Consider the following 22,472-nt stretch of genomic DNA (forward strand, 5'->3'; position numbering starts at 1 on the left):
TACCATATTAACCTGCACAAGAGTATTGTATAGTACTAACCTGCATAGGGTGTTATACAATACTAATCTGCACAAGAGTACTGTCCAATACTAACCTGCACAAGAGAATTGTAAAATACAATACTAAGAGGGGCAGGCATTTCTTCAGCAATCTTACATCTCAGTTTTCGGTTCAGGGGTGAAGTCCTCGACTTTAAGTTTACTGCAAGCTCCCTGACAGAAGCCGAAGAGTTATAGTTTGAAGAGAACTGTTGAACAGAGTTGTAGCTGTTTGTGTATGAAACACTGTTGGCCCTCTACCACCCTCCACCCCCTATCCCCCGCAGCCAAGTTTCAAAGCCAATGGAACAAGCAAAGTTGTGAAGTGTCACTTGGTGCACACACTGACATTGTGCCTCCTCCTGTCCTGTCTGGTGGGGTGGTGTCTGGGTGAATCCTCTAGTTTTGACAACGGACTGATCGCCAAAGATGTGGAGATGCTGGCGTTGGACTGGGGTAAACACAGAAAGAAGCCTCACGGCTTCCACCTGGTGTTGCGAGACTTCTTACTACCCGCCAAAGGGCAGAGCGCACAGCCGCCGCAGCCCCCCCTCACCCCGACACTCAATCACCACCTGTCAATCACCCGCCGGGCTCACGGCAGGCGGCTCGGCCCCCTCGCTCCGATTGGCCGGAGCGGCCGCGCGTCACAGCCCAGCGTTGGTTGACAGGCAGACGGAGGGCCGCGATTGGCGGGTGTGTGCGGGCTGGGCGGGGCCCCGGTGGGAGGGAGGTGATTTAAGGGCCGGGGGGCCCAACTGCGCTTTCTTCACATTTCATCCGGTTCCGGTGGAGGAGGAAGTCTGTGTCCTCTTTTTTTTCGTTTGGGAGCGGGGGGGGTGGTTGGCCGCACGTGTATGTGTGGCGGGGAGGGGAGAGAAGAAAAGAGCATTTCGCGTCATCTTATTTAATTTTCTTTTTAAAAAAAAAGAGGGAGCGACAACTTTATTTATAATCCGAAAAAGAAACCCAAGCCGAAGAAAATGGGGAAAGGGGTAAGTAAGTAAAAGGCGGTGTCGGCATGTGTGTCAGGAGCTGGTTGAAGTTTGCTGAGGGGGGGCCCCCGGGGCGGGGGGCCGGCTGAGGGGAGCAGGAAGAGGTCCCAGGGAAGCAAAACAAAACTTTCCTGATTCGGGACAAGATCCATTCACAGCAAGAGGGATGAAACTGAGCAGAGGGTGTCTAATCCGCCCGGTTAAAGGATCAGAGTGTCCCGAGAGGATTGGAGTTTCACAACACCAGGTTTACTTCAGTCCAACGTCGGCATCTCCACATCAGGATTGGCGTTCACCAGTGTTGGAGCCTGGACAAATCTGGACTGGCTGAGGCGAGGGAGGCTGACAGTTGTATGGTCTCCCCTTTTCAATGTACCATCAGGTTGTGTTTTTTTTGTTGGGGGGGGGGGGGAGAAAAAAAGACTACAGGTTACACCGGGCACCCCCTCCAACTTGGATCCCCCTCACAGATTAAGTTTAATTGTGTCATGTCAGATTGTGTGTGTTAAAAGGAATGTGAGAAAAAGGTCACTTACATCCAGCTTGTCGTTGCAAGATGCTTTTGGGCAATGCTTTGATGGCGAATGCAAGTAGTGAGATTATGTAGGAGTGAATGATCCAATTAATTCTGTTGTTTACATCGGGATTAGAACCACAAGATTCTGGATCCTAGTCTCCTGTGTAGCTGTTTTCCTTTTAACGAAAGGACCATTGTCTGTTAAATGTTGAACAGTTTCCCAGTTTTTTAACGTATTGGGCAATGTTCACTGAGTAGTTGCATATCACTGATTAATAAGGGGTGTAGTTAATACTGAGGAGAGCTTGGGCAATTTGTACAGGAAGGACTTACAGAATAGATCTGTAATAGGCAAGTTAAATGTGGGGTTAATACATTTTGGTGGCAAGAGCAAGGAAAGGCCACCTGCATCTGGAAAAACAAGTGTCTGAATGGAATGGAGGAACAGAAGCATTGGGATGGGGAGTAAACCTATACAGATTCACGGCATTCCCAAGACTAATAGCACACTAGCTGCAACAAAAAGCAAAGCAATGGAATTATTTTCTCTTTGCATAGAATTGAAGAGTGAGTTATGTTAACTTGCTTGGTTAGCGCGTACTCAGGAGTGCTGTGAATAATTTTACTCTCCAAATTATTGAAAAGGTATAGTTCAGTGGAGAAGGTACAAAATTTGCTATAACAGTAACAGTACACTGATGTTATACCTATGAGGAAAGATTAAACTGAGTGACACATTTTTTCCTAGTGAAGAGATCAAAGGGCAACCTGATGGTGGCCTTTAAGATTGAAAGAGTTTGCTCGAGTTGAAGCGGAAGATGTTTCCATTTGAGTGAGACCAGACTAGAGGCTATAAATAAAGATTGACAGTAACAGGGAATTTAGGAGAAATTTATTTACCCAGGGAGTGAATGCAGGACTGGCTATAATAGGAATAGTTGAGGTGATTAGCATGAAATGTATTTAAGGGGGTACTAGATTATCATGAGGGGGAAAGAAATACAAGGATATGTCAATGGGGTAAGATGAAGAAGAGTTGGAAGGAGGTATTATGCAATGCCTCAAAATTCCAATCTCTAGCAAATCATACCAAGAAGTACCTCAGAAGAACCATTGGGAGTTCCCACGTAAGGACTGCATGGGAATTGCTTGGGAGGTTCAGACTTGCGATGGCCGATTATCTTGTACCAGAAACTACCCAATACGCTAATTTAAATCAGAGACTTCAGTGGTTCCAACTGCCTTAACTGAGTGTTTACCCAGGAAAAGTTGAAATAATTAAGTTCACTTCTAACTCCAAGGCATCCCCTGCCCACTGCCCCAGTCAGCTTTCATACCTTCCCAGCCCTTAACTACCTACCAATCCTTTCCTACCCCCTCAACTTGGTGGCACAATAGTTAGCACAGCTGCTTCACAACAGCAGGGACCCGGGTTTGATTCCTGGCTTGGGTGACTGTCTGTGCAGAGTCTGCACATTCTCTCTATATCTGCATGAGTTTTCTCCCACAGTCTGAAAGATGTGCTGGTTAGGGGCATTGGCCACTGCCAAAGTCTCCGTCAGTGTACCAGAATAGGTTTGTGTGTGGTGGCTAGGGGATTTTCACTAACTTCATTGCAGTGTTAATGTAAGCCTACCTGTGACACTATAAATAAGCTTTAAGACGATTCTCCCACTCGAGACACAGGCTACCTTCCTGACAGCCTGACTGATCACCTGTCCCATCCTTCTAACTACTCCACCCATCCTGCTGCTCTCAGCTGACCATCCACTCACCCACCTGACCCCAAACCCCCCACATCCACCCACTTGCCTTCACACTGTCTTCTCAAAGTCACTGTGACCTTTAAAATTGCCCTCTTTATGGCAGCATGTGTCATAAAAAGGAGTACAAATTCCTTTCCTCCAATTGTACTGACCAAGATTAAGGCCTCAGGAACATGCTGCAGTTGTCTGAGAAGTACCAAGCCAGAAGATTGGTTGCAAAATGTGGACCTCCCACCTAAGGTTAAGTAAAAAAGGAGCAGAATGGTAACCTGGCTGTGATTGTCACTCCTCAAATGTTCTGACACTTTGTAACCTTGATTGTTTTTATTGGCGTTTATCAGATTTTTATTTCATGCCTTTTGGTTCTACACTTAGCAGTCAGTGTCAGAGTTCAGGTGTAGTCGTAATAATACAGTCTCACAGCCACTTGATCACATAGAACTTGACTATTGCTGTAAATAGAAACTTATTGCTGAAGTTTTTCGACTTGCACTCATCAGCACCAACACAAAAATGCCAAATTTCAAACGATCAACAATAAAAAGCAAGTCTGCTCTGGTCAAGTTGTTGTCATGATGAAAGCAACAGGGAGCCCTGGGCCCCCCTAGCTCCTGGGTAATTCCAAAAAAGTGCACAGCTTGTATGTATTTTTTGTTTGCAGCGAACAGGTCCCTGTTTATGCATACAAATAGTGAATACAAATGTAACATGTTATGAGTTTGATTGTCTAAAATTAGTTGTTAGTATAGCTGTTAATGCACTCAGGATTGTTCAGCAAGTACTGTACTCTTACAGAATTACATATAACAGTAGACTTTTTTTGCAAGTCTGGGCTGGTTGAGTACATTCTCTACTCTGCCTTATGAATAATCAAAGAAGCAGTCTGTTTGATTCAATCTGCCAGTCATTGAGTGGTACCTGGCACAGAATTGGCACTGTATTTCCTGCATCTTCCTTTGGTTGTTTGTAATAGGCAGATTACAGAGCGTGCTCAGATAGCACACACTTACAACACACAATACCTCATTAGATGCGTATCCATGACTGGATAATATTTACTGAGCCATCCTGAGTGTGTTAATAGTTACACTAACTAGTTTAAGATAATCGATCTAACTTCATTTATGTTTGCTGGAAGTGACATACATTAATATGCAGGATTCCCTTCTGTGTAAACAGAAGGATTATGTTAAAGCTTTGCAGCTTTTTAAAGTACCTGGGAACTCGGGCAGCCTATTATTTTCTATGGCAATGTCTTGGCCAGTCTGACTCGACTTGCCAACCCAATCAGTACCCTTTGCTCCTGTAGTGTAAATTGTAGGTTTTTTGAAATTTGGTACTCTTGCACTTGTCTTGATGGGTGCGAGATTAAAAACTTTGACATAATTTCAATGGGAGCAATAAGTCTTGCACTTTATTTTGGGGAAAAATCAAACTGATTATTGCCGCGCCGTTCCTGGATTACCATTAGAAACAGAGGAAAATCTGTCAACATTTGCTCCAGAAAAGGTGTCTTTTATTGGGTTAGAGGTAAATAAGAACATAAGAAATAGGAGCAGGAGTAGGCCATCTAGCCCTTCGAGCCTGCCCCGCCATTCAATAAGATCATGGCTGATCTGTTGTGGCTCAGTTCCACATTCCTGCCCTCTCCCCATAACCCTTAATCCCCTCGCTTATTGAAAACCCATCAACCCGCGTCTTAAAAATATTTAGCGAGGCAGCCTCCACCACTTCAACGGGCAGAGAATTCCAGAGATTCACCACCCTTTGAGTGAAGAAGTTCCTCCTCAACTCTGTTCTAAACCGTGCCCCCCCCCCCTTTATCTTGAGGCTATGTCCCCTAGTCCTACTGCCCTTTGAGCGGGAAGAGTCTCTCCACCTCTATCCTATCCATCCCATTCATCATCTTATATGTCTCAATGAGATCTCCCCTCATTCTTCTAAACTCTAACGAGTACAAGCCTAGTTTATTCAGCCTCTCCTCATAGCTCAACCCCCTCAACTCCGGCATCAGCCTAGTAAACCTCCTCTGCACTCCCTCCAAGGCCAAAATATCCTTGCGTAAGTGCGGTGACCAAAACTGCACACAGTACTCCAGCTGCAGCCTCACCAGTGCCCTATACAGCTGCAGCAAGACCTCTCTACTTTTATATTCAATCCCCCTCGCTATGAAATCATGGCTCAATACGGTCACCATCAATTCCATGATATTCAGTAGACTGGATGATTGTCGCATTGATCAGGGGTCCACTTAAGAGGAGTGTAGGCAGAGGAATGGTAGTGAAGTTTTATGTATGTTTTAAATGTACCAATGAGGTGATGGTTGTGTCTAAGACTGAATGAAATTTGAAAGGATTGCTTTCGAGTTTTGCTCTGAAAACTGTTGTTCTGCCATTTGAGGGTCTTGTGGTAACGTGATCTTCAATCATTCAGCCACATTTCGTTACCAGAGCTGCAGTAATATGAAAAGAGTTTTAAGTTAGTCTTATTAATGTAACAAGCAGGCTTCCATTATTAACACTGCAATGAAGGTACTGTGAAAATCCCCAAGTCGCCACACTCCGGCACCTGTTCGGATACACAGAAAATTTAGTGTGGCCAGTGCATCTGACCAGCATACCTTTCTGACTATGGGAGAAAACCATAGCACCTGGAGGAAACCTGCGCAGACATGGGGAGAACATGCAGACTCCACACAGACAGTGACCCAAGCCGGGAATTGAACCCGGGTCCCTGGCATTGAGGCAGTGTGCAACCTTTCTCCCTCCACCTCCTTTTCCAGGAGAACAGTGCCTAAACTTTAACATCTCTTTCCTTTGACATCCTTTAAACTTTCTATAACCCTTACCAGTCTCTAAATTGCATGAACAGGTAATAATGTAAAGCAAAAGATGCAAAATAACAATTGGGATGGCACAAAGTATCATTTACTTTTGCATTAGGTTTTTTGCAGGCTTAACCTGGCCAAAAACAGTCCATTCAGCGCTTCTACCCTGTTTTGCTTTCCAGTTTGATCATTACTGATCTGAACCTCCACTTCATTCATCTGCTTTTGCTCCATACTCTGTTACCCTTAACCAAGAAAAATCTACCTTCTAAATTTCAGTTGACCCAGAATCATCAGCCTTTTCGGGCTGAGTGTCTGGATTTTCACTAATATTGGCATGAAAAAGATGCTCCCTAATTGCACTTATAAATGGACATTTCTAACTTTAAGTCTAGTGCCCTTTCATTCTGGATTCTTATGCAAGTTTCTGTATATCTATCCTCCTGGTTGCCTTTACAATTTCAAGCATCTCTGCTTGATCACAATATGACCACTTAAAATCAAGAGACTACAGCGCACATTTATGCAATTTGTCATCATAATTTAACCTTTTAACTCTGGTGTCATTCTGAATGACTTCATTATACCCCTGTAAGGCCAGTATATCTTTACAGTGATATGTTCAGATGGCCTTCACTTTTGACTAGCAATCCCTTTTAAATCAAGGCTGGCATTCTATCTGCCTTTTTGATTAAGTTTTGTTCCTATTCAGTGGCTTTTGGTGTTTTATAGATGCAGTCACCTAACTCCCTTTTGCTTTTCCATAGGCCTCAATCTCTGTGATTGGGAAATCAAATCAACATATTTTCTTAAGACCCAAAGTGGATGACCTCACACTTTCATATTTAACTCTGGTCTGCTGTCATTTTCCTGTTCACTTGCTTTATTTTATGCAACTTTATCCTTTTATCCGAGGCATTATTAATAAAGCTGAGATCCCAGTACAGATCCTTGAAGAACACTACTTATCACATCCCACCAGTTAGAGAACATTATTTTTATTGTAACTCCATCTCTGACCTCACAAAAGTCTTGGCCATTTTTCTTTTTCTGCTGGTGGCATTCTTAGTAATACTGCAGTGTTCATAGTAAATTTACAAAATTCTGTATTCCATTATTCATGAATAAATGAGACAGAGTGCATTAGTGCTGCTGTGCCATCATGGGTTATATTATGTGTTCATGCCTGAGATTATTGCAAAAGATACTGATTAGACACTTGAATACTTGCTGCCATTTCATGATGTCAGTGAATCAGTCAACTTAAACTCTTGTATGAGACCTCGTGGTTACGTTGAGAACTCAATTTCAGGGTGGTCAATGCTCCTAATTCGTCACCCACAATGATGTTTTGGGGCCAGCGGTGTTACATTTGTGGGAGGGGTTGAAGTTTATTTTTCTTTTGTTCTGCAAAAGCTGAGGCTTATACTTTCTCCCAGTCAAGTTGTCATTTATGCATGTGTTTGGTGACATTCGAAAGTAAGCTTCACTTGTTCTCTATGGGCAAACTGGGGTGTTTCTTTCTGACTGACTTCTGAGTTTTAGGCTACAGGCTGCACTTGGTTTTAAAATCCTGTTGCAGAACAAATCTGAGTTGTCAGTGGTTGATCTTTGTTCCTGCTTCACCTTTAAAACTGCGCTCGCTTTTGTTAGCAGCCAGATATGGTGCCTGAGATGTCAAGATACAGAGGTGTTCATACAATTCCTCAGTTGCAATTAGTTAATTCAAGGGAGGATTTGAACATTTGGATCTTGAAAAGTATAATGCATCTGTGACCTTTAAGGGAGTAATTGCAAGTCATGCTTACTGAAGTCTTTTCTTGGTATAATAAACCTCTACACAATGAAGTGGCGGAGAGTATTGGGTAATTTGAGGAGCTTTGTTAAACTTGCCATACTCTCATGCTTTCAGGAATGTTGCAGCCATTGAGATACTTGCATCCCTCAATACAATGCTAAAGTTTAAAAAACATCTATTTGCTAAGGAAGGTTGCTTTGATCTGTTGTGCAACGTCCTTCCCTCCTTTAAAATTTATTTATTAGTCACAGGTAAGGATCACATTAACATTGCAATGAAGTAACTGTAAAATTTCCCCAGTTGCCACACTCCGACACCTGTTCAGGTCAGTGCACCTAACCAGCACATCTTTCAGACTGTGGGAGGAAATGGAGCACCCAGAGGAAACCCACACAGACAAGGGGAGAATGTGTGAACTCCACACAAGTGACCCAAGCTGGGATTGAAACCCAGGTCCCTGGTGCTGTGAGGCAGCAGTACTAACTACTGTGCCACCGTGCCGCCAAACTAAGAACAAAAATAATACAAGCTATACTCAGTATTAAATTATGTGGCCAGTACTGAATGGATTGTAGAGAAGAACTCGTGCTCGATGTAATTATCTGTTCTTAACCATTTTGCCATTAATGCTATTCTAAATTATTGCTACTGCTTGTACTAACTGAAGAAAAATGTTCAAATGCCAACCGTATCGCTGTAAATTTCACGGTGTGGTGGGTGAATGTAGTTCTCTATATCTTGGGAAGATTAATTGTACTGTCCCAATAATGATATTTTCACAACTTTGTTCCACTCAATGGAAAGCATTGAATTTTGTTGAGTTTGGTTTAACCTTTTGTTCCATTATTTAAGTGGCTATTTGGCCTTGGTGCATTTTTGTTTACTGCTTAGGAATGGGACCATTGCAGCCATACCTGATCTAGATCTGGCATTTATAAATCATCCACAATCCAAAGGTGCTGATGGCACCTCCTATGGCCAGCTAACTTAGTACACATTGAGGGTTAAAGGTAGGACTTTCTGATACGTAGGGCGCCCTTCTGTGTTGTCTTTAGCAGATCAGTAATTGAGGGAAACCAATGACTCTTTTGAGTTAATCAAACTTTGCTAATTTTTCAGCAGATAGGGAATTAATTCATCACCTGACTTCCCAGTTCTTGTCAGATTAGATCATTTGATTTTTAGAAACTCTTACTGGTTGCTTTCCTCTGTTATTTCTATTTGTGAGAACAATATAATTCACTGTTTTTGGAGTCTGGTGCTGCCTGTCTGTTTTGAGTTGACTGGGCTGTTGAATTTGAATATTTTTTCAGAATGACGCAATCCTGTGCGTGTGTGTGTTGACTTCATTAACCTGAGATGGATAAAATCAGCTGGCAGGCCTTTAGCCAATTGTCAATTACTTCCTTAGTATTTCAAGCTAAGAACAGTGTGATATAAAGGTGAAAATTGGATACATTGATATTTTTTGTCCGAATTACAAAAGGTGAATTGCCTGAAACAGGCAACAGAAAAGTGAGGCATTTGGTAACTCTTTGCCCACCACAAAATATAAACAACCTCTGAATGAAAACTACACAGAAATTAGCAGGAGAAAGCTATCATTCTGTTGCAAGGAAAATGGTGTTCAATTTTGCCTTGGCAAGACTTGCTGCGGACAATGATAAGCAGGCGTTATACACAGCTGCTGGCTCAGCCTAACCAGCACAGGGCTGGCGTTTTGCCAGGCATTCCCCATGGGAATCTTTTATTACTGTAAAACAGGTCAACTTGGGCTCTACTTATTTTGTGATTTAGCGTTGGAGAGAAGAGGTTCCAGTTAAATAACCTATGTTGTTCTTGGCAAGCCACAAACTGCAATGTTTTCGCTTGATTGGTGTTGCACTTGAGAACGGTTCAAATCTTGCCTCAATCTTTCTGACCAGGTAAATTATAATTCCCTTTGTTCGTGTGCTCAGTTGTTTTGGGTCAAGATCAAAAAAAAACTGGAATTCTCTTCATTGTCTCAATACTATTAAGCACATCATGAATGAATCAGAAAACCACTCAAATGACCAACCCTTTAAAAGTCCCTTGGTTAAGTTTCACTCTCCTGAGACGTTTCACCGTAGTCATTTTGGGTGTGGTGTGGAGTGAACAGGAACAAGTCTGTACAGTGCACACTGTTCAAAGGCAGGAAGAGGGTGGTGATTCACACTAGTGCTGCTATGGAACTTACCAAAAAATGCTGACAGGGGGAGTGTTATATAGCTGAGACAATAAAGGGACATCTTGTAAATTAAGTCACAACGCTAAATGGGAGGCCTGGACTGAGGCCAGACTCAACTTGTCAATATATGTCCAAAATGAATAGGATTTAGGTGGAGTGAATTTTACATTATTCTGACAAAAAGTTGGATATTATGGATGTTAGTGGTTTTTTGAATTCTGCATAGAAGTTCTTAATCCTGATTATCTGCTGCTGTTGAAGTAGTTACTTTTAGTGGTTACTTCTCAGTTTCTCAAATATCAGTATTTGGTGTAATAGAAGGTATTTACTTTTTATGAAATATTCTAATGCCAGATTGCTCAAGTGATGGTTAAATTATTTGCAAAAATGTATATTTTAGAAAGTTAAGTAAATGTGCCCCCCCTTCCTGTGTATTTCAGAAACAACTTTGAACAAGAACTTGTATTTATGTAGTTCTTTTAAATTAGTATAGTATTTAAAGATGGTTCACAGGAACATGTCAGCCAAACATTTGCACTAGATTAAGGCAGTTGGTCAAACACTTAGTGGTAGAATTTAAGGAGGAGCGAAATTGCAGGAGAAATTGCAGAGCTTGGGTCCAAGGCAGCTGAAAGCATGGCTGCTCATTGTGAGGGCATGGAAATGGCAGATGGACAATAAACCACTGTTCAGGGAGTGCAGAGTTTGAATCGTATAGTGCTGGAGGAGGCGACAGATACAAGCTCATGGACAGATTTGAATATGAAATAAGAATTTTTAAATCGATGTTTTGGTGGACTGGGAGCTGATTTGGGGCAGCAGGCACAGGAATGACGGATGTGTAGAACTTGTGTGAATTAGGGTGTAGGCAGTGGAACTTTAGATGAATTCCAGTCTGTGGTGAGTAAAAGTTGAGAGATTTGTCAGAAGAGCATTGAAATATAAATATGTGAATTGGGAGCAGGAGTAGGCCACTTGGCCCCTTGAGTCTGCTCTACCATTCAATACAGTCATGGTTGATCCCATTTTAACCTCAACTTCACATTCCATTATGGAGCTATCCAAAACATTGATGCAGTTTCAGCAGCTGAAGGGCTGAGGCAGTTGCAAAGATGGTCCATATTAAGAGATAGAAGTGATGGTTTCTGATGAAGAGGTTTAAGAGGCTGACCATCACATTCACAAGGGCAGTTAGGGATGGGCACCAAATACTGATATTGCCAATGATGCTCAAATCCCATGGAAGAATAGAAGGTGTCAAAATCTCAACTCTGGTAAAGTAGGACCCCCAAGTTTGCAAACAGTATAATCATCTGGCGATGAAAGACAAAGGCGTCTACTAGTAACCTTTGCATTTCCCAGTTTGAGTATTGAGTATGTAGTCATTTTAGTTTGACAAAATAGAGCCACTTTGAGTGGAGTACTTGGCTACTGCCAGTTGCTCAATTGACAAAGGCACAACATAATTCTAATGTGGTGTTCAGTTCTGAACATCTTGCTTGAGGAAAGGTGCTCAGACCCTAGAGAGGGTGCAAAAGTGATTCACAGGAATTAAAGACTTTCATTTTATGTAAACTGGAGAAGGTTGCCTTGTTTTCTTTCAAGTAGGTAGATTTGAGGAGAATTAATAGAGGTCAAAATCAAGAAGGGTTTTGATAGAGGAAAGATAAAACTATTTCTAGTGGCAAAGAGTAAATGACCAGAGGCCACAGATTTGAGTGGCAAAAAGTGACATGAAGCATTTATTTACTGAGTTGTGATCTCGAATGTGCTGTCAAACAGTGGCAAAGCAGGTTCGGTAATGACTTTCAAAATTGCATAAAATAATTAGGACCAAGACTGAGAGTTACGGGAAAAGGAACAGGCAAGTGGGATTAAGTGGATAGTTCAACAAAAAGCCGGGATGGACTTGTATGATAGTCTTCAGCACTGTCATGTTCTGTGATGCTAAAATTGAGTCAAGGTTCACCTTCAAGCTTGCACAAAGTCAGAATTAAGTAAGCATGGAGTGGAGTTGTATTTATACACACGTGAGGGTTGATTTGTATCTAGAGTTTGTTCATCTTAGCTATAGTGGTTATGAGGGGTGTTGTACCTTGTCTCCTAGTCGGGAGTAACAGTATCACCTAAGGTCCACACTCCTCATAATTGCTCAGTGCTTCCCATTGTCAAGTATGTGCGTAAGTGTAGATATCGAATGAAGACAGTAGCCTTGGTTGTTGGGTCTGCCTGCTCCTCATTAGCATCTGTCATGAATGATAGATGGTGAAAAGAGTTACAAGAGAACGATTCAATTCCATGGTGTCTTACCTCAATGCAAAAGTGTTTCTTGGACATATCAAGGGATGTGAAACTCAATAAATACCAATGCATGATGCGATATACAATGGTTCAAAATATTACAATGATCTCGGAGCAAAATTGCCTGTGGAATGAAGTAAAGAACTTTCATGTATGTAGCACCAGGATCCTTTATGCACTCTCCAATATTGCAATATATAGACTAGAAGGTACAGTATAGCTGTGACTTAGTTCCTTCAATTTGCTTTTGTTAAATTTTATCTGGAGGCTTTGGGGGAATTTCTAGAGGTTAACTGTTGGTGTATGTACTGCAAGCATGCTGTATGTACTTGTTTTGTGTAAAAGTTATCCCCATGATTTTTGACCTTAAAAATATAACTTTTCACATCAAAAAAGTATGTTTATGGGATGTGGGTGTCAGTGGCTAGACCAGCATTTATTGCCCATCCCTGCTTGCCCTTGAGAATGTGATGAGCTGTCTTCTTGATCTACTACAGTTCCTGAGGTGTAGGAAAACCCATAGTGCTGTTAGGGAGGCAGTTCCAGGATTTTGACGCAGTGACAGTGAAGGAACGGTGATACATTTCCAAGTCAGGATGGTAAGTGACTTGGAGGGGAACCTCCAAGTAATGGTGTACCTAGGTATCTGCTGTTGTTCTTCTAGATGGTTTGGCAGGTGCTATCTGAGAAACCTTGAGTTCACAGATTGTATCTTGTAGATGGTGCACGTGGCTGCGATTGTTGGTCAGTGGTGGAGGATTTGAATGTTAGTTGAAGGTATAGCAATCAAACAGGCTGCTTTTTCCTGAATGGTATCAAGCTTCTGTTAGTGTTATAGGAGCTGCACTCATCCAGGCAAGTGAGAGATATTACATGATATTCCTGACTTGTGCCTTAAAGATGGTGCACAGGCTTTGGGGGGAGATTCAGCATTGGAAATTCAGTTGAATGTAAGGAACAATATTTAAATCGTCTTGTTGGAGGTGGCATTTGTGTGGTACAATTATTGTCAGCCCAAGCCTGGATGTTGACCAAGTCTTGCTGCATTTGAACCTGGGCTGTTTCAGGATCTGAGGATTTACAAATGATATTTACACCTCAGGAACTGTAGTAGATCAAGAAGACAGCTCATCACATTCTCAAGGGCAACCATCAGCAAACATTCCCACTTCTGGCCTTTATAATGGTGAAAGGTGTAAAAGCCCATCTTAATGTTTCAGGGATCAAAGTTTCAGAACTAAAGTATAATCCTGGAGAAGTTAATAATTCAACTTCATTGTAAATGCATAAGTGCTAATGAAAGTGAACAAATAGTTAAAATATTTGTACATTTAAGTTTTTATTTAAATAATTAAAGTGACCAGATTATGAATGACAGTTAATATAAATCGTTTAATATTGTTGGTTTTTACTTTGTTCCAGTGGAACAGTCGGTTTTGGACCCAAATGAAGCACTCTTTAAAGTGGTGAAAATCTTGACTTTTGCCTAAAGAATTAATCTCTCAATTTAACTTTTTCATTAGTATATGCTGAGGGTGAGTGGAAGGTTGCGGTTCAAGGTTTTACCTAGACATTAGTAACTGAATACTTCTGGAGAATTCCTCTTGAATTGAGAAACTTGGCAAGATTGGTATCTTCCAATTTTGCACACTCACGTGATTTCACAGGTGTAGGAAAAAAGCAGATTCCAAAACACACAATTGGCATGCTCATTGGACGTACTGTTCTGACACGAATTAGCAACCAGCGGATAATGAGCACAGCCAAAACAATGTACTGCATGGCTGCCAATTTCAGCTTTTAATATGCATCTCATGTATAATAGTGTGATCCGGTGCTTATAGTCAATGCCCATGTTATTTAAGCTGATAGATCAACTCGGCTTCAAACGTACTAACCCCAGTCGAACTGAAGATTGGCTGAATGTTCCTTGGTTCCGCCACAGTAAAGACATCTTAGTTGCTTAGACTTTCACCTTCCAAAAATTAAAATCTTACCCCATTGAATAGTTTATGCAAAAGGAGAGGAATGATGTGTTCTGGAGGCTACTTAATGTGTATCAGCTGACTTTAAGTTGACCCATATTTCAATTCCCAGAATCTAATCCTCAAAGGCATCTTTTCAGTGTTCGTGTTTCTGAATGCTCCTTTATTGGACAGAACTACGAGGCTGCGTGGAATGAGATGGGTCTCTGAGCTCCTTCACTAATGTGAGGAGAGGGAGATCATGATGTTTACTTTTCGTCCGATAGGGGTGCGGGGGGGTGCTGGATCACTGAAAGTTTTCCTGCTTCTTGATTTTTATTTTCACTTGGTGCTCTTAATATCTATCCTGGGATGCAGAGGTTGCAGTTTTCAAAACATTTAGCTATTATCTTCAGGAATTTGCTGATAAGGCTTATGCTTAGACTGAGGCGCTGAAAACAACATAATTCACAAAAGAAATAATTCTAACCCATGCAGTCTAGCCAGAGATTAAAATTGCTCAATGCCTTGTACTGACATTGAGGGCAGTTTGTCTTAATTGAATGGATTTTTTGTTCTCTAAATAACCAATTTTTTGCAGAAAGTTAATTATTAGAATAATCCTTACTATTCAGAACTGACTAAAACTAGAAAATAAGATGGTGGATATTCCATCCATTTAGATCAATTAGAGGTAACAAGTTATCTGTGCAATTGATTTCTAAAAAATATTAATGACACTTATGTTCTTATGTATTTGAGTTATACTTTTATCAACCTACACTTCAGTACAATGACTAGACACCAAAGGTGTCAATTTTTAATACAATTTGGTACAATGGATTAGACCACCTTGTAGGTTGAAGTATAATGCTCTGGTTTAATTACACTCCATAGGTCATAACGTTGCAGCACTCTTTGTAAGGTGTTCAAGTATTGATAAATCATGTTGGTATGATGTAAGATTGATAGATTTTTGTTTAGTAAGGGTACCATGTGATAGGGAGAAAAGGCAAGGAGATGGAATTGAAATATGAATTGTAAATGGGCTCAGTAGCTGAATGGATAGTTCTAAATTAAACTTTTGATGTTGGAAAGAAAGATGGCAACAGCTGCAGCTAGTCCCAAGTGCAAGGGAATTTATTTCTGGCCATCAAGATTATCATTCAAAATCTCTCAAGAACCCACCCCTGTAGATGTTGAGAGCTGTTTGCTCAGATTATAAAACATGGTAATGACCAATTCCACCTGTAAGTGTCACTTGTATTAAGCAACTGTTGAGAGATGCTTTATTATACAATGTGTTTTCAGGTACAGAATTTCCTGTCCTTAGAGGATGTGTTCTGATTTAGACTGTTTATCTGCAGTGCAGATGACAAAGGGTGCTCAACATCAACATTCACTTGTGCCTTATATCAGAGTAAATTAAATCCTGAGACTGTTGTCACCGTGAGAGGGATTGGAAGAAATCTGGTTAAATAAGAGATCAGTGCAGTTCAGCTATAAAGCTACCACAAATTACAAGTCTGCTGGTGCTGCTGGGAGGGGGTTAAACTAATTTGGCAGGAGGATGAACCACTCCCAGTGCGGGGGCTGGGGAGGGGATACACAGCCAAATTTAGAAGTCAAAGTAAGTCAGTATGGAAGACAGTGCAATGAAAAACATTTTAAAGTTTATTTGTAAGTCACAAGTAAGCTTAAGTTACTGTGAAAATCCCCTAGTCACCACACTCCAACACCTGTTTGGGCACACAGAATCTTAGCTTGGCCAATGCACGTAACTTGCACATCTTTGGACTGTGGGAGGAAACCAAAGCACTGGGAGGGGCAAAGATTAATCAAGGATAGTCAGCATGACTTTGGGGGAGATCATGTCTCTCAAATTTAATTGAATTTTTTGTGGAGGTAACAAAGTGTGTAGGTGAAGGCTGCAATTGATGTAGTCTATATGGACTTTAGTGCTTTTGACTGATCAAGAAGGTAAGAGCCCATGAGATCCAGAGAAACTTAGATCCAAAATTGGCTTACAAGCAAGAGACAGAAGATAATTGTTCAAAGTTGTCTTTCTGACTTGAAACCCATGTCCAGAGGTATATCACAGGGACTGGTGTTGAGTTCCCTGCTGTACATTAATGATATAGATATGATCAGTATGTTTGCAGATGGCATGAAAATTGGTGAACATTGAGGAGGAAAGCCTAAATTACAAGATGATATAGACAGGCTGGTCATATGGACAGAACAGTGACAAATAAAATTTAACCCTGCAAAGTGTGAGGTGGTGTGTCTTGGGAGGCAAAGAGAGATGCAATGAGAGGTAAGATGCTGGGGAATACTGAGGACTGGAAGGACCTTTGGGTGCATATCCAAAGATCCCTGATCCAAGGAAGATAAGGTAGTTAAGAGCATATAAGTATATATGAGCGTATATACTTATTCTATTTCCTTTTTATTAACCAAGGCATAAAATACAAGAGCAGGGAGCATATGATTTAGCTGTATAAGATGCTCATTAGGCCATGGCTAGAGTGGTGTGTGCAGTTCTGGTCACCAAGCTATTGGAAGGATGTGATTGTACTAGAAAGGGTACAGAGGAGATTCACCAGGATGTTGCCTTAGCTGGTGCATTTCAGCTATGAAGTCAGGCTGCATAAGCTGGGGCTGTTTCTCTTAGAGCAAAGAATGCTAAGAAGGACCTCATTGAGGGATTATGAAGGATATAGGTAGAAAGAAACCTTTCCACTTAGTACAGCAATCAATAACCAAGCAGCGTAGATTGAAGTTAAGGAGCAGGAGATTGAGGAGATTTGCGGAAAACCTATTTTAACCCAGAGTGGTGGGAATCTGGAACTTGATGCTTAAAAGGGTGGTCGAGGTGGGAAGCATTTGGATGAGTGCTTGAAACACCAGAACAGACTAAGCTACAGACCAAAATGGAATTAGAATAGATAGGTGTTTGGTGGCAGACACTGACACAAAGGGCCTCTATGTACTGAAAATCTCAATGACCATGGGTTCTAAATTAAAAACATGTTTGGCATTAGCTGGGAAGAGAAACTGTTAATATTTCTGGTTGATGACATTTACCTGAAACATTAACTTTGTTTCTCTCTTCACAGCTATTGCCAAAACCCTGTGCAATTCCTGCATTTTTGGTTCAGTCTTAGATGTGACAGTGTCCACAGAATTGTGCTTTTGCGTTGGATTCTGAGTAGCTTGTTTGCTGAAGCATTGTCTGGTGAACTAGGGTGTTTTTCAATGGTAATTAAACCCAATGGAGCTGAAGCTCCAGCTTGGATTATGTCCCACTTTTTTAAAAAAGCAGAAAAACACAGCATTCTGTGGGGATGAAAAATGCAAGCCTTTTAAATCTCATGATTGTAAGCTTTGGAATTTTTCTTTCAGTTTAATAGTTAACCATGTTATAGAGCTTATGGTCAGTGATGCTGTTTAACCAGTGGTCCACACTATTAAAGTTTGTAACTGAGTGTAGAGTCCAAAAACATGTGGAGCTGTTCAGTGAAAGGTTTTATGTTTGATTCTCAGCAGGGGGGCTATTCCAATCCAAAACTGACCTGAGTTAAAAATGGAGCAGTACGATTGTTGTACTGACCTTTTTACACAAAGCCCTTCTATTTTTCTCCCAAAGTAAAAATTCAATCCATGTCAACTTATAGATTTACAAGTTTACATTAAGTTCCATTCTAGCTGAATTTCTTTTTATTGGTACCTCCAGGTACTTCTATCTAATCAAAAAAGCCAAATTAATTCAAGTCCAATCATTGTCCCACATGAGAGGAAAGCAAGATCCAATTTGGCAAAACGAGACTTTGCGTCCCATCGTGGGCTCGATTAAGATCCAAGCTGACAAGATGAGGCATTGCACCCCCTTCCTGGGCTTGATCTAATGCTTCATCTTAGCTAAAAGGCCGAGATGGCTTTAAAAATTTACATCAGTTAAAGTCTTAATGTGACCTCATTGGCAACCCTGATCCTTTACCTAATGTTGGCAAACCAGAATTATAGGCATCAGCACACCCCAAATGTGATGGGCTAGCCTCATTCCCCCGCCTGATCGTGGTTTCATTCCTGCCAGCTGAATTGAATCTAACCAATTTACTAAATCATAACCTCTAATGCCATTGTCTCCATTAGAACTCCTGCTCTCTTTCACCCTTATTGTTCACCCAGATTTTCCTCATCTTGACTCCCTTAAAAACAAGGGAGGCAGATTTTTGAACGGCATTGGTGAATAACTGATTAAACCGTCCACAGCCAGATCTGCTTGAACCAATTAATGATGTGAAGATGCTGGCGTTAGACTGGGGTGGGCAGAGTTAGAAGTCTCTCAGCATCAGGTTAAAGACTAGCAAGTTTATTTGGAATCATGAGCTTTCAGAGCACTGCTCCTTCATTGAAGGATTTCATTGAAGGAGTAGTGCTCTGAAAGCTCGTGATTCCAGATAAACCCATTGGACTTTAACCTGGTGTTGTGGGACTTCTTACTGAACCAATTAAAGTAGTGTCAAATTCTGCTGTCCATCATTGAAACTGCTTTCTACTGTAAAATCACAAGGAAATGCAAAGATAATCTACAACTTCTCTTCACCACTAAGCATTTACTTGAGTCATCCTCCTCTCTCTCCTCCACAACCACTTCCACCAAGAATGGGAAGGAGCTTATGGACTTTGTTGTCACCAGAGTTAAAGACCATCTGTTAAGGTTCATCTGCTATCTCTCTTCCTTTCTCTAGCCTACTGGAACAGCCTTCCTAAATGCTGTCTGTTGCTCTGGTCCTGAACTTGCATTTCCTGTCGATTCTTTCCTAACTGACATTTCTGTGCCTATCTTTCCCACAATTCTGTGTTCAAAACCCTCCAATCAGGTTTCTGGCTTATGCAAATGAGAATTTATGACTTTGGCAAACCAACCTTCCTCATCCTTTGTGTCTTGTTTGCTGTTTTTATGCTATTGACCATATCATCCTCCTCCAACACCTGCTTGTCATCCAGCTGAGTGGAACTGCTTTTGCTTGGTTCCATTCAAAAAATCGTTGTCAGAGGGTCATCTGTAATATCTTTTCCCACTCTTGTGCTGTTACTTCTGGAGTCCCTCTAGGACCTATCCTCAGCACTGTTCTATTTCTTATCAATTACATAGAAACATACATTTTAAAAAAGCAGGAGTAAGCCATTTGGCCTTTTGAGCCTGTTCCGCAATTCATAATGATCATGGCTGAGCATCAAATTCAATAGCTTGATCTGCTTAGCTCCAAGAGCTAAACCTAATTCCTCCTTAATCTCACACAATGTTTTGCCCTCAGTTACTTTGTGGTAGTAAATGCTCAGATTCACCACTCTGGGTGAAGATATTTCTCCTCACATCAGTCTTAAAAGTTTACCCCTTTATCCTAAAACTAGGATTCCTAGTTCTGGACTCCCCACCACTGGGGACATTCTTTCTGAATTTGTCTGGTCTAATCCTGTTAACATCTTAAGTTTGAGATTCCCTTTCAATCCTATAAGCTCCAGTAAATATAATCTAATTGATTTTGTCTTTGCTCAGATAGCAGTCCTGCCATCCTAGTAATTGGCCTAGTAGACCTTTGCTGCTCTCCCTCTATTGGAACATCCTTCCTCAGATAAGGACATCCTTCCTCAGATAAAGATGACAAAGCTGCACACCACTTTCCAGGTGTGGCCTCACCAATGCCCTATATAATTGTAGTAAAATGTCCCTATCCCTGCATTCGGATTCTCTCGCTATGGAGGCCAACATAGCATTTGCTGCCTTTATTGCCTGCTGTACCTGCACACTTACTTTCAGTGAGATGCACAAGGGCATCAAGGCTTCACTGAAAATCCACCTTTCAATTTATACCCATTCAAATAATGATCTGTCTTCCTATCTTTGCTACCAAAATGGATAACCTCACATTGATTGACATTATACTGCATATGCCAAATCATGCTAAAGCATCTCTGCATCCTCCTCACAGCTCATCCTCCCAGCCAAGTTTGTATCATCTCAAATTCTAAATCATTAATATATAACATAAACAGTTGGACCCCTAGCACAGATCCCTGTGGTACTCCACTGGTCACTATGTCAGTCAGGAAAAGATTCATTTATTCCAACTTCTTGCTTCCTATCTGCTGACTGGTTTTCTATCCACCTTCAGTGGTACCATCAAAAACACATTAGCATCCACATGTGTTGGCAGCACTCTGTTCTATTTCATTACTTTAGATCTCTCTACTCTGATTTGTTGCACTCCGTGTCCAATATTGAATGAACAAAAATTTCTCCCAACTAAATATTGAAATGACTGTGGTCATTGGCTTTGTTTCCATCATAAACTCTACTCCATAATGACAACACCAATCCTTGGCATCTCTGTTAAACTGGGTAAAATCATAAAATCCCTACAGTGCAGGAGGAGATAATTTGGCCCATTGAATCTACACTGATTCTCTAAAAGAGCAACCCACCCCTGCCCTATAACAACATGTATCCCTGTAACACCATATGTTTGTCATGGCTAATGCAACTAACCTACAAATCTTTGGACATTAAGGGGCAATTTACCATGGCCAATTCACCTAACCTACACATCTTGGGAGTATGGGAGGAAGTAGGAGCACCCAGAGGAAACCTACGCAGACACGAGGTGAACGTGCAAACTCCACACAGATAGTCACCCAAGGTTGGAATAGAACCTGCCACTGTGAAGCAGACGTGCTAGCCACTGTGGCACCGGGCCATCCATGTTACAACCTTGGTACTGTATTTGACCCAAAATAAGTTTCCAGTCATATAGGCACTCACCAAGACTGCTTATTCTACCTACATAACTTAGCTTTACTCAGCCATGGCTTTGACTTGTCTGCTGAAACCCTCAAATGTGCCTTTGTTACTCCAGACTTGATTATTTTCATGCAATCCCAGCTGTTCATTTTCACGCGCCGACTTATGCTCGTAAGATATTCAGATACTCTTGTGCACTGGGTTTTTCGCACAAACCCAGTCTGCAGGTGCAGCAGGTGATCAAGAAGGCGAATGGAATGCTGACCTTTATAGCAAGGGGGATAGAATATAAAAGCAGGGAGGTCTTGCTGCAACTGTACAGGGCACAAGTGAGGCCACAGCTGGAGTACTGTGTGCAGTTTTGGTCGCCACACTTGCGCAAGGATATTTTGGCCTTGGAGGGAGTGCAGAGGAGGTTCACTAGGCTGATACCGGAGATGAGGGGGTTGGACTACGAAGAGAGACTAAATAGACTGGGTCTGTACTCGTTGGAGTTTAGAAGGATGAGGGGGGATCTTATAGAGATGTATAAGGTAATGAAAGGGATGGATAGGGTAGAAGTAGAGAGATTCTTCCTGCTCAGAAAGGACAGCAGGACTAGAGGGCACAGCCTCAAGATAAAGGGGGGACAGTTTAGAACGGAGTTGAGGAGGAGTTTCTTCACTCAAAGGGTGGTGAGTCTCTGGAATTCTCTGCCCGCTGAAGTGGTGAAGGCTACCTCACTAAATATATTTAAGTCACGGGTAGATAGGTTTTTGACAGACAAGGGAATTAAGGGTTATGGGGAGAAAGGGGGAAAGTGGAACTGATCCACTTCAGATCAGCCATGATCTTATTGAATGGTGGGGCAGGCTCGAAGGGCTAGATGGTCTACTCCTGCTCCTATTTCTTATGTTCACCTTTTGGTTTTAATTTCTTCACCATTGGCAATTGTGCTTCAACAATTTTCTCCCCGTGCTTATAGAAATTTACCCCTAAAATTCTCTGCATCTTTCTTTTAAAATGCTCCCTAAAGCCTATCTCTGATCAAGCTTTTAGCATCTGTTCTGATAGATTCTTTTAATTCTTGTTGACTTGTTTTACTGCATAAAATGAGTTACGTAAATTCACGACCATGAGAAAATGTCTAAATAACCAAACCTGCATCCAGCATGGGTTCCATCTGTCATGTATATACAACCTTTGTGATTGATCAGCACCTCCCTATAGTCTAGTCACTTTCTTGATTCAGTGCTGACTTTTGGCTCC

The 22,472-nt window shown here is 41.4% G+C and overlaps 1 protein-coding gene across 2 annotated transcripts in view; it reads left to right on the plus strand.

Moving 5' to 3' along the window:
* Nucleotides 1-857: 857 nt before the first annotated feature.
* LOC145353234 (sodium/potassium-transporting ATPase subunit alpha) overlaps nucleotides 858-22,472 on the plus strand; it is a 46,866-nt gene continuing 25,251 nt past the window's right edge. Inside the window, exon 1 of one of the 2 annotated variants that reach the window (XM_080203781.1) lies at nucleotides 858-1,034. In XM_080203781.1, the coding sequence (XP_080059907.1) occupies nucleotides 1,023-1,034 (12 nt within the window). In that variant the 5' untranslated portion in view covers nucleotides 858-1,022. Of the gene's footprint in view, nucleotides 1,035-3,381; nucleotides 3,558-22,472 lie in introns of those variants that run through there. The other variant, XM_080203780.1, reaches the window with a different exon arrangement.

Source organism: Carcharhinus amblyrhynchos, chromosome 15 (genome assembly GCF_965287045.1).
Source record: "Carcharhinus amblyrhynchos chromosome 15, sCarAmb.v2.hapA, whole genome shotgun sequence".
In the NCBI taxonomy this organism is placed as follows: Eukaryota; Metazoa; Chordata; class Chondrichthyes; order Carcharhiniformes; family Carcharhinidae; genus Carcharhinus; species Carcharhinus amblyrhynchos.